Consider the following 14,952-nt stretch of genomic DNA (forward strand, 5'->3'; position numbering starts at 1 on the left):
TTGAAACAGTCGCCGGTGGTGAGAAATTAATAACGTGAATGGAAATTAAGGAACTCAGACATTTCCGAAGAATTCAATTAATTTTTTTTTTTGTTGCTGTAAATTTATGTAAATTTTTGTGTGTTTTATTTGTTGTGAAATTTTGTGGATTTAAAGAATTTTCAGGACTCACAGAAGAGACAATTATATTTATTTAATAATGGAGTGTTAAAAGAAAAAGAGACATTGATTTTGGTATTTGAAATCTCCAATAGTGTACATGTTGTAACCCAGTTTTGTATCACCCTGTAGTTGCCACGTGGAGGCTTCGATCACGAAATCGCTGAGTTTTGCAATCAAAACCTCTAGAATATGTTTCTCACATTACCATATATGGTGCTGTAATTCTATTGGATAGAATAACGATAATTTTTATTGGTGAAAACTTCGGGTCGAATCATAGGTAGCTTCCCTGATTGGCTGTTTGAGTGTTTCTCAATTTACGGCCTTTGGCTACTTGGTAGTAGCGGGGCTCTGTTCCGCGTCTTTCGTTTTCGTATGTCTTAACGATCAGACGCACCTTGTAAGGTGGTCCGCTCAGTGGCTCCAGTCATCCCGGGGTAAGCATGTTTTCTTTTCTCAAATGTTAAATTAATATGTAAATTCATTTGTTCGGAGTTTACCTTAGACCCTGGTTTTCACTGTTTTGGTTTTGTAATGCCTTAGTTCGTCAGCTAGGCATATCCTTTGTTTGGGAGGCAATTCCTTTTATTAACCTTTTGTGTAAATGTAAATTTTAATTTTTCCTTTCGGGTTGCCTCCAGTAATGTAGCGTCAATTTAGTGTACACCTGTTGAGCTATGCGTCCCTCGCTGATGTGTATTAGGAGAGGACTGCACCTCTAAAGGCCTCTGCGCTAAATTTAAATTTTTGTTGTTACTTTCTTTGTAAACTCTTTTCTATTTGCCTGAAGAACCACTGATAGGAACCTCTTGAGTGGTTCGATTTAACCTTTTTCTTAATTGATAATGTTATCCTTTTAATTGGTGTCTTTATACCTTGTTAAAATTCTATATGTTGAGTGAACCAGACTAAAGGGTTAATGCTCTCAAGTTTCTCTCCCTACAACATCACATAAGATCTCTTCCTCTGCAGGGTTTCCCGGCCTGCTTCCCTTGCATCCTTTCTTTAGTTGTCATGTTGGTAACCCTGGGTAGTCATGTGTATGTTGTTGAAATTTAAAATGTTTTTCCTGGTGTATCATCGGCTGACGTTGTTCCTTCAGGTTTGTTATTTTTGGATTATTACATCATTACTTGTTTTATATGTACCTTATATTATGTGTACTCTTCTGCAAATGGGGGGGTGACAGAAACAATTGGTTGTGTAATTTTCAGAGTGGTTAGAGATAACCACAAGACAAATATGAATATGATGAGACGATTATCCGAAGAAAACATATTAATGTCTGAGATTCCTCACCCGACCAATCAAGACCGACCTCTATTCCTAGACTTTGACCAGTGTCACATTCCTAAAAACATCAAGACATCACTTTTAGTAAAGACCATGCACGATGGGGAAGAAGAAATTAGTGCCTGCCAGCGTGCTGGCCGACCGACTGACATCCTAGTAGTGCTGAGATGTTAGTAGAGAAACTGTATGCTAGGTCAATGTTCATGCTCTCAGCTGGAGTGGAAAGGCGTGTAGTGCACAGCAGAAGGCGATGCTTATACCAACACTCCGAGAAAATCTTAAGACACGTTTAGGAAAAGACATTTAAAATTTTATGGACACATTCTCAGAATGAGTAATTAGAGATTGACCAAAAGAATTCTGAACCTTGCCCTATCAATGAAAGTAAAAAAAACCTGGCTGCTTGAAGTTGGAAAAGTTCTTCAGGAAATAGGCATCATAGATGACATTGTATTAGACAGAACTAAGTTGAGAAAATCAGTTGACAATCACCACTTTGCAGACCGTCCAAGTACTACCACCAACAAAATCTGGTCATAAAGTAGCAAGAAAAGCCACAGTGAGAAGATGAAGAGATTTTGGGAGAAGTACAAGGCAATGATATCAGCTAAATAAGTACAATCACGCACCCTGGTTGGGCACAATAAGAAAATGAACAGAAACTCACTAAATTCTTTGACGATGTCCCTTCATATTACTTATGTAAGAAAATTATTAATATTGAATGCTTAGTGCAATTTTGACCATCATATAACAATGAGAATTATGAACGCTTTGATATTAATGAAAATGTATGGGCTTTTAAGAGTATGACTTGTTGAATGGGGTATGTAGCCTCTTATTAGGGTTCTCTCTTCTTGCTTTGTTACAAAATGCAAATGTGTTGTTTTTGCTTTGAAGTATGATGTTTAAAAACATAATTTATCCCTCCCCTATTTATGGAATCCTGGATCCGCCTCTGCCCTTCTATGAAGGTTGCCTTTCCAGGCCTTCCGTTATCTAGTAGGCGATGATTGTGGATACTCTGGGGGGAATAGTTTGAGTGTTCCTAGAGTTCATTTGTATACTTTTTTTCTTTTACTGTAGTGATAATGTATGCTTTCAGACTGATAAATTCATGTAACATGAGACTGTCCTTTATGGATGTTTGCCAAATTTCCTATCCTACACCTGGTACATATAATCTGCAATGTTCTTACATTCCATAATACCATACACTGCCCTCTTCTATCAGTATATTTCTGCATTTCATGTTGGTCTTGTATTCTTGCCAAAAATAATAAATGGCATGACTTATGCCCCAGCCGTTGTATAGTACATCATGTCAACAAAAGTTCACTGTTGAAGGTTATAGGGAGGTGAGACATATAACATACCCAGATGGCCTAGGTTTCACATCGTAATTAGAGATATCAAAGGAATATTATAATTTTACTCTGGGATATATTTTCATGGCCCACAGTTGTTTGCTGTGGTGAAATATTCATTAACCTCAAATAGTTACAGAAACAGACAACTGTCTTCATGAGCATTAAGGAAGTTCAACTCTTTAACAATAGAGTATTGGTAATTCTTGACATTAAAAGCATTCCTAGTTAAGAAGCTTATGTCTTGAGAGATTGCCAAGGCAGATAAACTGACATTAGAGGGAGCCGCATGGCCACTTAGTGTAATACCAGGAGAGCAAGAAGCCATAAGACCTATCTTTGTCAGTGCAACGTAAAGCAACTTGTAAAAAAAAATAAAAAATAAAAAAAAAAAAAAATTGAAAAGCATTAGTCCTACTTTTACGACCTTCATTTCTATCACAGTTATTTTTAACTATGACAAAAACAGCTTTGCAATCACTTATACAATTTATAACTTTAGTTTCTCTATAGAGATCACCTAGTTTTATCAGCACCATGTCTAGAATATTTTTCCTCTCTAGTTGGTTCTGTCACTTTTTGATTCAACTGTCTTTCCCAAGTTAATTACCATTTGTTGGTCATGTTTTCTGCCATTTCCATTTCCTTCCCAGCATACATTTGGTCAACTGAGATCACCAGCTACAATAACATTCCTTGCTGTGTCTTTCCCCACACAGCTGATTATACTGTAATTCTGCATCACTGTAAGCATTACCCATCTCAGGCCTGTACACCCCCAAAACATCAAGTTGCCTATTATCTTTAAAGACAAGTCTTACACCTAGAATTTCATGTTTCTCATCCTTAACTTATTTGTAGCTTATGAAGTCTTCTTTCACCAGTATGAATATTCCCTTTCCCACCATTCCAGTCTTGTCTTTATGAGAAAATTTCCACTTCTATTATATCATTTCTCAGCCATGATTCAACTCCTATTACAGTATCTAGTAAATATATATATATATCTATTAATTTACTTAATTCTTTTCCTTTCGTTACGATACTTCTACAGTTTGACACTAACAACTTCATGCCATCTTTACATGTCTTCTTATATTCTCACCAAAGCTCCCTGGTCAATTCTGTTTCCTGGAATGTATGTTTGGCCTGGGGATTAAATACCCTTAAAAAGTATCACTGTTGTATATATGGATGAGGTAGTTTATTGCTCTCCTCACAAAGCCAGAGAGTGCCTGGGATGCTACTGACTATGAGAAACACCTTTCACAGCACTCGCAGATGCTTGCAGTATCCTTAAATGTCATTATTCAGCATTACCTATACATCAGTAGCTTCTATATTATACAGGGATCATTTCATAAGGGGAGCAATTGAAAAATACACACAGAGAACACAGTGTTGTATTTTTTTATGCACACATTAAACACAAATGTGTATTACAAACAGCTAACTTCCTTCAAAACAGTCCCCCATCGCATCATCATATCGCTGCGAATGATGAGGAAGATGTAGAATGCAATTGGCAGTGTTGTTTGTGTTAATGTGTGTCAGCTGTTGCCAATACGCCATAATCTTATGAATAGGTGTGCTTGTGTACTAGGTCAGTGACAAAAGGCATAGTGTGGACTGTAGCATTACTAAGGAGGAGTCTGGCATTGTCCAGCACTGCTAGATGTTTCAACCATAGTGTATGATGCAGATGGCCATGTAGAAATATGCAGCAGTAATGGGCATTGATGAAGCGGTCCTTACGAACAGGATGACATTCAAGAACCCTTTGGTTGTCATAAGCATGACCTTCATGAGTAATGGATTCTGATGCACTTTGCATTGTCAAGGTGATGTTGGATGGCAATATTCAGCTGGTTGATGCTTCAGTTCTGGTTCATTCACTTGTCTCCAGGTTTTTTCAATGTGGTTTATCATGTCATTACCTTCATGCTGAAATCACTCCAGATGGATACAGCAGATCTTGTATTATGTCAACTTCTGCACTCACTCTGTAAACTTCTTGTGCACCTGCGAATCCTATCATAAAATATACAAAACTGTCAACTCTGATATACCCATATGTATGGATAATTTCTTCACAGTCCAATGTCTGTTTTCTGTCAACCACTGCTCTGTAATGACTATGGCTACATCTGTATGGGTGGACACTTGTAGTAGTCCTCAGTTATTATGCGTCCACACTAGAAGCCTACCACTCAACGTGCAACAGTTAGATATGACAACTCGATATCATCACAACTTCTCGTAATTTCCTATGACACTGATGGGCATTTCTGCCACCATGGAGAACTGCAATTTTAATGTACCGGGTAAGTTGGCCATGAGGTTAGGGTAGCACAGCTGTGAGCTCGTATCCAGGAGATAGTGGGTTCGAATCCCACTGTCGGTAGCCCTGAAGATGGTTTTCCGTGGTTTCCCATTTTCACACCAGGCAAATGCTGGGGCTGAACCTTAATTAAGGCCACGGCCGCTTCCTTCCCATTTCTAGGCCTTTCCTGTCCCATCGCCACCGCAAGACCTATCTGTATCGGTACAATGTAAAGTAAATAGCAAAAAAAAATAATGATTGATCACTCTTCCATGTTACTTACATCCTTCTTGGATCACGGCTGGATGATCTACACTGACTGTGTCGTATGGAGGTACCTACCTACCCACACGTGTCCACAGATGTGGCCTGTTGGTGGCCTTTGGTATCGTGTGTCACAGGGTTTCCAACATAATACCGGGTTTATTGTGCTGCCACATGTTTGGATAATATTACACCATTGCCATGACTAATGAAACAACCTACATAACATATGTAAATGAGACTGAGGGATGGTTAATTTATAGAAGAGAGAGAAATATTATTCTTAATGATGTACTGTATGATTACTGATCTGACATAGTTAATTGTGAAGTTCATATCCCAGAGTTAAGTTCACAACTCTGGCTGGGCATTTCTTTCCTTGAGATTAGAATTCTGGGATACGTTTCATTCATTCTTGTGGTGATAACTGAGGAGTTACCCGATAAACAGTTCATGTCTAGATTACATGATGTGAAGATGGGTTTTATTACACTAATCATAAGACTCTAAGCACCCTAACAGAAAGACAACTTCTGATCAGGGAGTTTTGGCACCTTACATATTATAGAGTTTTCTTAAATACAGTAAGTTCGTTAATATCCAGATATATGAAATAAAAACCTTTATAAGAAGGATAAATATGACTAGTACTAACAAAACAGAATTGCATAGAATGTATGAAAAACACTTTCACTGTCATGCTTCAAATTTACTTGAAATTTCAGTCATGCAATGTGCTCTAAATGCAGAAAGATGATTAAAAATTCTAATAAGAGAAACACATTCATAAGAATATCTCAATACATACAAGTACTAAACAGTAAAATTTAGTGCTGAACAATATGTTCTGTTGACCATTTTAACCTCTTGCATCAAAGAAAGCATGAGCATTTAACCTTAAATCATTGTATGTTGCCTATATTAAGACTATGTACCCAAAATTATAATGATCACTTCCAGTTTCAAAAGAAAGAGAATTCCAGAAATCCTAGGCAAGCAAGCTTGTAGTTTTATGTGCCTGTTGATATCATGGTCATAGTCACGAGACTGACCCATAAAGTGACTAAATGGTCTCATTTCTTCAATTTTGTACTTCATATGCAAAGATTGAACAGACAAGTAGGCTTAAACATCAATACTCTACATTTATATAACATAACGAAGAAACTCTAGAGGCTACAAACAGTGAAAATAAATATTGGTAATGATAAAGGTATTTGCTGTACGATAGGGTAAAGTATGAATACTTTGTGTTATGTTTACTTCGATTAATTCTCAGAAACACTAAAGCTAAACTCTGTGAGATTCTGTCCTGTGATGATAATACTAATTGTAAGTCATCATTCACAGAAACATTTTTGCAATGATTTAATGTTGTTAAATAACATAACCTACACCACAGCAAACGTATGGTACTGTAGCGGAACATATTGAAAAGGGCATATGAAATACACTGTTCTTTTAAAGGTAACTACTGTACTTCTTAACTGAAATCCAACTCATTCTTGTTCATTTTTCACTTTCCCAGAGAATTTTATTCAATGAATAATAAATGACAATTAGTAAGGAATTGTTGTTGACAAAGTGATTTAAAGAAAAATCTTCATCGAAAATTAACAAATATTCTACCCATTAGAGAGAATTAGTTAAGAAAGAATAGGGAATGCGATAATTTACATTTCTCCCATTAATTTATTCTTGGTTCCCTTACTTCATGTTTCATAAAAATGTAATAGAATTTCAGCAGTTTTCACATGCAAAAGAAATTTTGAGTCAGTAAATGTCGGGAGTATTTACACTAACTTATGTAAACATAATACCGTACTTAATGAAGTGTTGCCTTTATGGTGGAAGGTATTAGTTGTATTAGCTGAAAATTGAAGTACAGTAAAATATCTATTTCCTCATTGTTTTATTATGCTTCATGTATCCATTAATTAGCAGCAATTCATAATAACTGGAAAATTTCATTGCATACATTCAGGCCTATATACACAGCCCATATTTATTCAAGTATAAATCCTTGAGTATACCACAAAATTTCTCAATAAACATGGAAAGTTAATAATCAAATTACATATCTTGATGAAAGGACTGAAGAATGGTTATGTCTAAAATCTACCAAGAGAAATGTTATATACACAAGAAATCTTTAAGTGTCACTACAGTCAAGATGCACTCATGCAAAACTGTTCTGCAGCCCAGGCTCCACATGCCACCATCAGTGAAAGAGTACATCCCACAACATTTAACAGGTAAACAGGTTTGTTATTTAGGCTAGGAGAGTTCTACTTGATTCTTCATCTAAGGAAATATTACTACTATTTGATACTGAATACCAGTTTAAATTTTATCAATAACTTTTATTGAAAATGAAGATAAGATACATCTTTGAAATAATCCATTGTACTAATTTGCTAGAATATAATTATATCATACATTATATTTTAGCAAACGGGCAGTGACGCTACCTCTAAATTAAAGTAATATGTACTTTTATATTCTATAATTATTCATTGCTCACATAAGTTTAGTGTATTTAAAGATAAATGTTTATTAACGCTGTCACCACGTTTCCATGTTGTGAAAGTGTTTTGTGATGTAAACTCTTCATTGTGAAAAGTGACACTGAAACCTAAAGGCTTGCACAAACATATGGTCCAACAGTTTGTAAAGACTATACAATGTATGACCACTATATAGGCCCAACAGAGTTAGATCAATTCTAATGATGATGAGGGGAAGGGCAGGTGACATGCAAAACGAGATGTGATGCGATGCAATGCGCGGCACGGCTACGAACCACCTGAGCTACCTGTCTTACCAGCGGGCTGGCCATTATAATGCCTATCCTGCTGAGGACGGCTGGCAATCGCTGTAACATGAACCAGAACACCAAAACACATGTTGACACACAATGCACACGTCCTAGGACACAAACATAGAAGGCGTGTGCAGGGACTTGACAGGAAAAAGATTTCAAGGTACAAAAAACTAGTTATCTGTGTTTGGAGAAGGCAGTGCAGGAAACAGAGTACATAAGTGAGACACATACCAAGTGATATACAAATGGGTAGAAGTTTCAAAGGATAACTGTTCATCGAATTTATCTGAATTTTTACTTGAAATGTTCAATTACCTCAATTTGAACAATTTACAATTCCCCTAACATGTAGTTAATGGAACATATCACTATGCTTTAAATTTTTGAAATTATGTAACATTTCATCAAGATAAAAAATGCGTTTTATAGTATTCTGATTGTATTCTAAGAAAATGATAAATCAGATGCATGGACAGTTAAGGTAAATACTGTTTTGAGATCATATGATTTACCAGGACAATAAGAGTTATGTTTTTTACTGTAAAGTAGAACACTACAGTTTTCTTGGTGTAGGTAAATGCAAGTTATTCTATGAAATGGAAACTATGAAATGCAAGCTTATTTCCAAAGGATGACTTGTTCACAGAGTGGTGGTATTTTTGTATTAGACAAGTCCTAAACGTTTCTATAATTGCTGTATATTTAGCAAATTGATTAAAAGGTGACTGATGGATTTGTATATAAACTCAATATTGTTGTGGGGATGAAAAAGTACTGGAGTAAAAGAATAGCACAATAGCTCTTAACTGGCCTCAATATTTAAAATTTATGAATAAATAAGAATGCACTCAAGTAGTGTAAAATACCAACTCATATCCTGGATTTTGCTCCACATAAAATATCTCATTCATTAATGTAAATTTAAAAGCCTGTTTAATGCACCTTTAATATAGGGAAAAGATAAAGTTATGACTAAATATCTAATTTATGAATTATTTCAGTACAGAACTAAATGAGAAGCACAAGGAGATGAGTTGCACTTTGTTTTTTAATAAACAATAGTTATATGTGTAATATACCTTGTTTATGCTTCAGCTCTTACTTACTTACTTACTTACTGTACATATAAAATCTAACATGTTATCTTACATCAGTGCAAAATTTGAAATTACAAAGCTTGTATAGCAACAGTCCATCTATCTATCTATCTATCTATCTATCTATCTATCTATCTATCTATGGATATGATGAAAATATAGTAATGCAACTAGTAATACAAAAGCCAATTCTAATATTTGTACCAAAATGAATGACAGAAAGATATTCCATTATTTATACACATAAAAATTTTAAAATTATGATAATTTACTATTTGGAAAAGGACAGTTTAGAGCTCAGTGAGATTAAATTTGTAATGTCAGTGCACAAGGAAAGGGATTTACTTGCCAGTCCAAAGGCACTGAATTCAGTATACAATATAGTAAGAAGAAATGTAGACATGACTATGTTAAGTTTTTAATTCATTCGTTAACCAGTGGCTTAGAATAAGTTAAGAGATTTAATACAGAGCACACTGTTGATTGTAGATTATTGACTGAATGTAGCAGATATACAGTATATGAAGCTGCTCATTGAGTGAGTTCCACTAGAATCATAAAATGTAGCTGTATTTGGTATTAAGAGAAAATTGCTAAGTGTTGTTTTACCTGGGAAAGGTAAACGAATTTGGCAACGACAAAATTTAAATTTCCCACCTATTATTTACATAATATGTTTATATATTAGTCTACACTAATCTAATAAACCAAGAGCACAAAGGGATATACAGTACAAATGAGTCAATTCATTATAAGTCATTTAAAAAGTACTCGGTATGATGGTGAGTCATGCAATTATAAAATTTTGTAAGGAAACTGAAATCATTAAAATTTCTATTATGGAAAAAATTTACAGCCAAGAGTAAATGCAATCAAAATTTTTTAATTCAATCTGCAAGACAAAGAAAGCAAATGAAAGAATGCTGCAGCACATACTGCAAATGTGCAGATACTGACTAAGGCCTATATAGTACATTATTAAATGCCCAGATCATAATTAAGGAAGTATAAATAGAGGAGGAAATATTTTATTCGTTACCATGAACTATTACTAAATACAGTGAAAGGTGACTGGGTCAGACGATCTGGCTGAGATGTGGAAGCTGTTTCAAAATGAGGCAGCTCAGTTTCTTGCAGAACTGTTCAACAGAATCATTAATGAAAAGGAAGCTCCTCCCATCTGGCTTACTAGCATTAGTGTTCCATTATGGAGAGACAGAGGTGATGTCAAGGACAGTTCCAGTTACCGTCCAGTTCACCTACTCATACAATGAACATCTTTGAATGCGTTTTAGATTCTAGTCTTCACAACCTAGTTGACATCACCTAGAACCAATGTGATTTTGTAAAAGGCAAAGGGACTATTAATGCTATACATGCCCTGTGCCTTCTTATTTATTTTAATTTTTTAGCCAACATAGGAGTACTTAGTCAGGTTCATGGAGGTTTTTCTTCTTTTTTGTCAGCCCAATACTGTTTCATCCTTTCTGAACGTAATTTTCTTTCTGCTTCTGGGATCACTCTTCCTATTCTCTGCTTGTCTATTTTTATCTGTAGTCTAGTGTGTTTATCTTTCAATATTTTGAGTGTATTGGTTTTGTATTTTAAATCTTCTATTGTAATATGCAACTCTCTCATGTCTTCTTTAAGTTCTGTGATCCATCTAATATTGTTCTCACTCTTACTCCAAAGGGCACTAAGAAGATCTACCAGCTAGAAAGGAATCACCATTGCTCCATGCATGGGCATGTTATAATCACAAAGGTATGCACTAGCCATGCGTCTTGGTAGGTGTGCTATTTACCAACTGATGAGCCCAACTTAGCACACTGGGGCGAAACGCTGGCAACCAGGAATGAGTTAGCTGGAAAGTTTATAATCTCCAATAATGACCAACTATATTGGTATTATAATATGAAGAGTCACAAAATATTACTCACTTCCTCTTTCCTCCAGCCCTGTGCTTGTATAGATCAGGTTGGATCGGTGTTGACCTTCACACTGACTGGCAACCATTCTGATGTGTTGGATGGGAGAAATGGCAGGTGAGGGGAGGGAGAGTGGATAAGTTAAAGATAACCTAAACAAACATAACCTTTTAACTAAACTTGAAATAGAAGAATTTTTATATATTTTGAAGTTTGTTCTCAATAATAATTATTTTACCTTTAATGACACACTATATCTGCAGAAAGGACTCCGTATGGAATCCTCTATTTCTGGAATTTTGGCAGAAATTTATATAGACAATCTTAAAAAAACAAGATACTCAACAATTCACCAGGTATATTCCATTGGTTGAGATATGTAGATGATATTTTCACCATTATTGATCAACGTATCACTGACAGTACAACCCTCCATAATAAGCTAAATACTTATGACCCCTACATAAAATTCACAGTTTAATCTGAAACAGATAGATCTTTAAACTGTCTAGATCATAAGATTAGGAGAAGCAATAACCATCTAAAATTTGAAATCCTCAGAAAACCCACCCAGACAGCCAACAAGATTAGAAAAGATTCACTGCACCCTGGCTCTCACAAAAAGGCCTCTTTTGATAGTATGATGTATAGAGTCTTGAATATTCCTATGTCCAAGAAAGCTTATAAGAAAGAAATTAAAACCATCCACACTTTAGCACACTTTCATGGGTTTAATAGCAATTTCGTTCGCAGAATTCTCTATAAGATAAAAAGTAAACCCAAAGATAAAAAGTAAAGCCACCACCACACTTAAAAACAAAAGAAAGAGAATACTGATTTTGTCACCTTCACTTTCAACAGCAAGAACCTATTCCAAATCACAAACATTTTAAAAAATGGAACCACAATGTCACCTTCAGAACTAACAACACTACTTCTAAACTTTTCTATAACACAAACACACTTAACAAATCCAACAAACATTTGCAATCAGGGATCTACAAGTTGATGTGTAACTAGTGTGACGCCAGTTATATCGGACAGACTGGGAGAAACTTTCAAATCCACTACAAAGAACATTTTAATACAGCTAAATACAAAAGATTTTCCGCTATGAGTGAACACATGAAAGATCACAATCACTCATTCTCCACCATATATATAGATCTATATATCCTACATATAACCAAAAAGGAAACTCTTATTAAATATTTTAGAAAATATTTATATAAACCTTGATCAAAAATCCAATCCCATCCACAATTTCAATGAAATCCAAGAAAAAACTTAACATCCTGGTTGACACAATATTCGAGAAAGATCTTAAGTGAAGCTCAATTAAGTCTGTCACAACACGCACTACTGATCCCTCCCCTCATCCACTGTTTCCCCCATCCAACACAACATCAGAACGGTCGCCAGTCAGTGTGGAGGTCAACACCGACCCAACCGGATCTATACAAGCACAGGACTGGAGGAAAGAGGAAATGAGTAATATTTTGCAACTCTTCATATTATCTTTTACTTCTACTTAATTTTTTGTTCTCATACTTGGCATTTTGTTTTTATTTTTAGATCCTGACTATAGTTGTGTTCTCTGTGAAGAAATATATCGGATTTTTCAAAAATTCACTCCGTTTCCAAAAGCATGACAAACAGAACAACATATAACAGTCTTCACAATTTTTAAGTATTTCCTCCAGCCAACCAATATTTGTATTAAATACGGTTGAACCCACACCTACAACTAAATTCATCCAAATTTGAAGCTATGTACATTTTAAGCACAGATTTCCATTGCATTTTCCGGTCTCATACCCTGCATTCTGTTTTCACTTTTAGATCCTGGCTATATTTGTATTCTCCATGAAGAAATGTAATGGAACTTTCAAAAATTCACTCCATTGTATTTTAAGATTGAAGCTATGTACATTTTAAACATAGATTTCCATTGCATTTGTTGATTGTATTTTATCTTAAGTTTTTTATGTTTCACTGTCTTTTGTGTATGTCTTTCTTCTTTATGTTATTTTAGCTGATGATGACCTCTAGGCTAGGTTGAAACATGTTCTATGTAGCTTTTTAGACAGACCATTTATCAAATGGCAAAGGTGTATTGAACAGTTGGGCTTTATACAATTATATTCTTTTAGAATGTTATCTTAGAATATGGCCTAAGACTTAATCTGAGGAAGACGGTGTACTTGCACAGGGGAGAGCAGAATGATGGGTCAGTTAACATTGATGGCATTGATCTCTCTAAAACCAATAATAATTTAAAGTATTCATCTGTTTTGATAGTAGTGTACTTTCAGACACATGGAACACAGTAAACACTGCCTGTAGGCCTATTAAGTGATGTCAGGAGTTCTTTTAGACAAGAAGATACCACTGTACATAAAATTGAAGAGTTACAGAATGATCGTATGTACAGTGGCATTGTATGCGATGGACTGTTGGCCTGTCCTAGAGAAACTTTAACAATACCTACATGTTATGAAAATGAAGATGCTTTGATGGCCAATGGGACTCATTAAAAACTGGACCACATCAGAAGAAACAAGAATATGAGGACACCATTTCGTATGGCTCCTAACCCGAGAAAATGTGAAAGACTTGTCTGAGGTGGTATGGCCATGTACTGTGCAGCAATGGCACTTCAGTCACAAAGACAGTACTAGAATTGAACCCTGAGGCCTGTTGACCACAAGGGTGGCCAAAGAAATGATGGCTAGATGCTCTGAAGGACATGTCCTTGGTTGGCATAACTCCAATCTATGCCAAGGATCAGGCGGTGTAGAGAGCAAACTGCAAAGCAGTGGAGCCCGCAATGAAGCAGGATAAATGTTAAGGAGGACTAGAAGAGGAAGACTGGTTTTATGTAATACCAACATAGATAGGTCTTATGGCAGTGATGGGATAGGACAGGGCAGAAAGAAGTGACCATGGCCTTAAATAAATGGTGATGGAGGCACTTTCGTGTATGTGGGGCTATGCCCTTTCTCCATTCACCATCCATAAATTGTACCTGCAATTAGTGGAAAATAAATAATAATAATAATAATAATAATAATAATAATAATAATAATAATAATAATAATAATAATAATAATAATAATAATAATAATAATAATTCATTTAATGCTAAATTTAGGCATTATAACTCTGTTATTAAACCAGAAGCAACTTATGCTTGTGAAACATTATATAAACTCAATACTAGATCAACAACAGAACGCTTACAATGACTTGATCGAAGGATACACAGGACGATCATAAACAAGAAACATCAGGTGGATGGACAGTGGAGATTGTTGCTGAATGAGGTTATCTATCGGGAAAGTGAGTCCATCACAGACACGATGAGAAAAAGAAGAATTGCCTTTTTTTGTCATATATTTCGACTAAGTGATAACAGAGTTTTAAAACAATTATTTAATTACTTTTGGAATAGTAAATCAAAAAAACAATTGGTTTAAAGAAGTTCAAAGTGATTTGGAGGAGTTGAATATTACCATGCAAACCATAGAAAACAGAGGTGAGAAAAGTATTTTGAAGAATAAATGCATCAGGCTTCCTCTGACCACTGTACAGAGGAAACAATATGTTATAACGGATGTGGAGAGGGCAGCCAGGTCAACCAGACTCAAGACTTTTTGGAAGAAGAAAAGGAAGACAAATTTGTTGTAGTCTG

General features: G+C 35.3%; 1 protein-coding gene across 8 annotated transcripts in view; it reads right to left on the reverse strand.

Annotated features, from left to right (window-relative positions):
• The window catches only part of pHCl-1 (pH-sensitive chloride channel 1), a 1,475,408-nt gene that overhangs the window by 186,965 nt on the left and 1,273,491 nt on the right, over positions 1-14,952 (reverse strand). For 3 of the 8 annotated variants that reach the window (XM_068225459.1, XM_068225457.1, XM_068225462.1), the window contains one exon: positions 8,225-8,284. The exons of 3 other annotated variants lie outside the window; for them this stretch is intronic. In XM_068225459.1, coding sequence (XP_068081560.1) covers positions 8,225-8,284 — 60 coding nt within the window. The remainder of the gene's footprint in view (positions 1-8,224; positions 8,285-14,952) is intronic. 2 more of the 8 variants (XM_068225460.1, XM_068225456.1) reach the window with 1 other exon arrangement.

Source organism: Anabrus simplex, chromosome 1 (genome assembly GCF_040414725.1).
Source record: "Anabrus simplex isolate iqAnaSimp1 chromosome 1, ASM4041472v1, whole genome shotgun sequence".
In the NCBI taxonomy this organism is placed as follows: domain Eukaryota; kingdom Metazoa; phylum Arthropoda; class Insecta; order Orthoptera; family Tettigoniidae; genus Anabrus; species Anabrus simplex.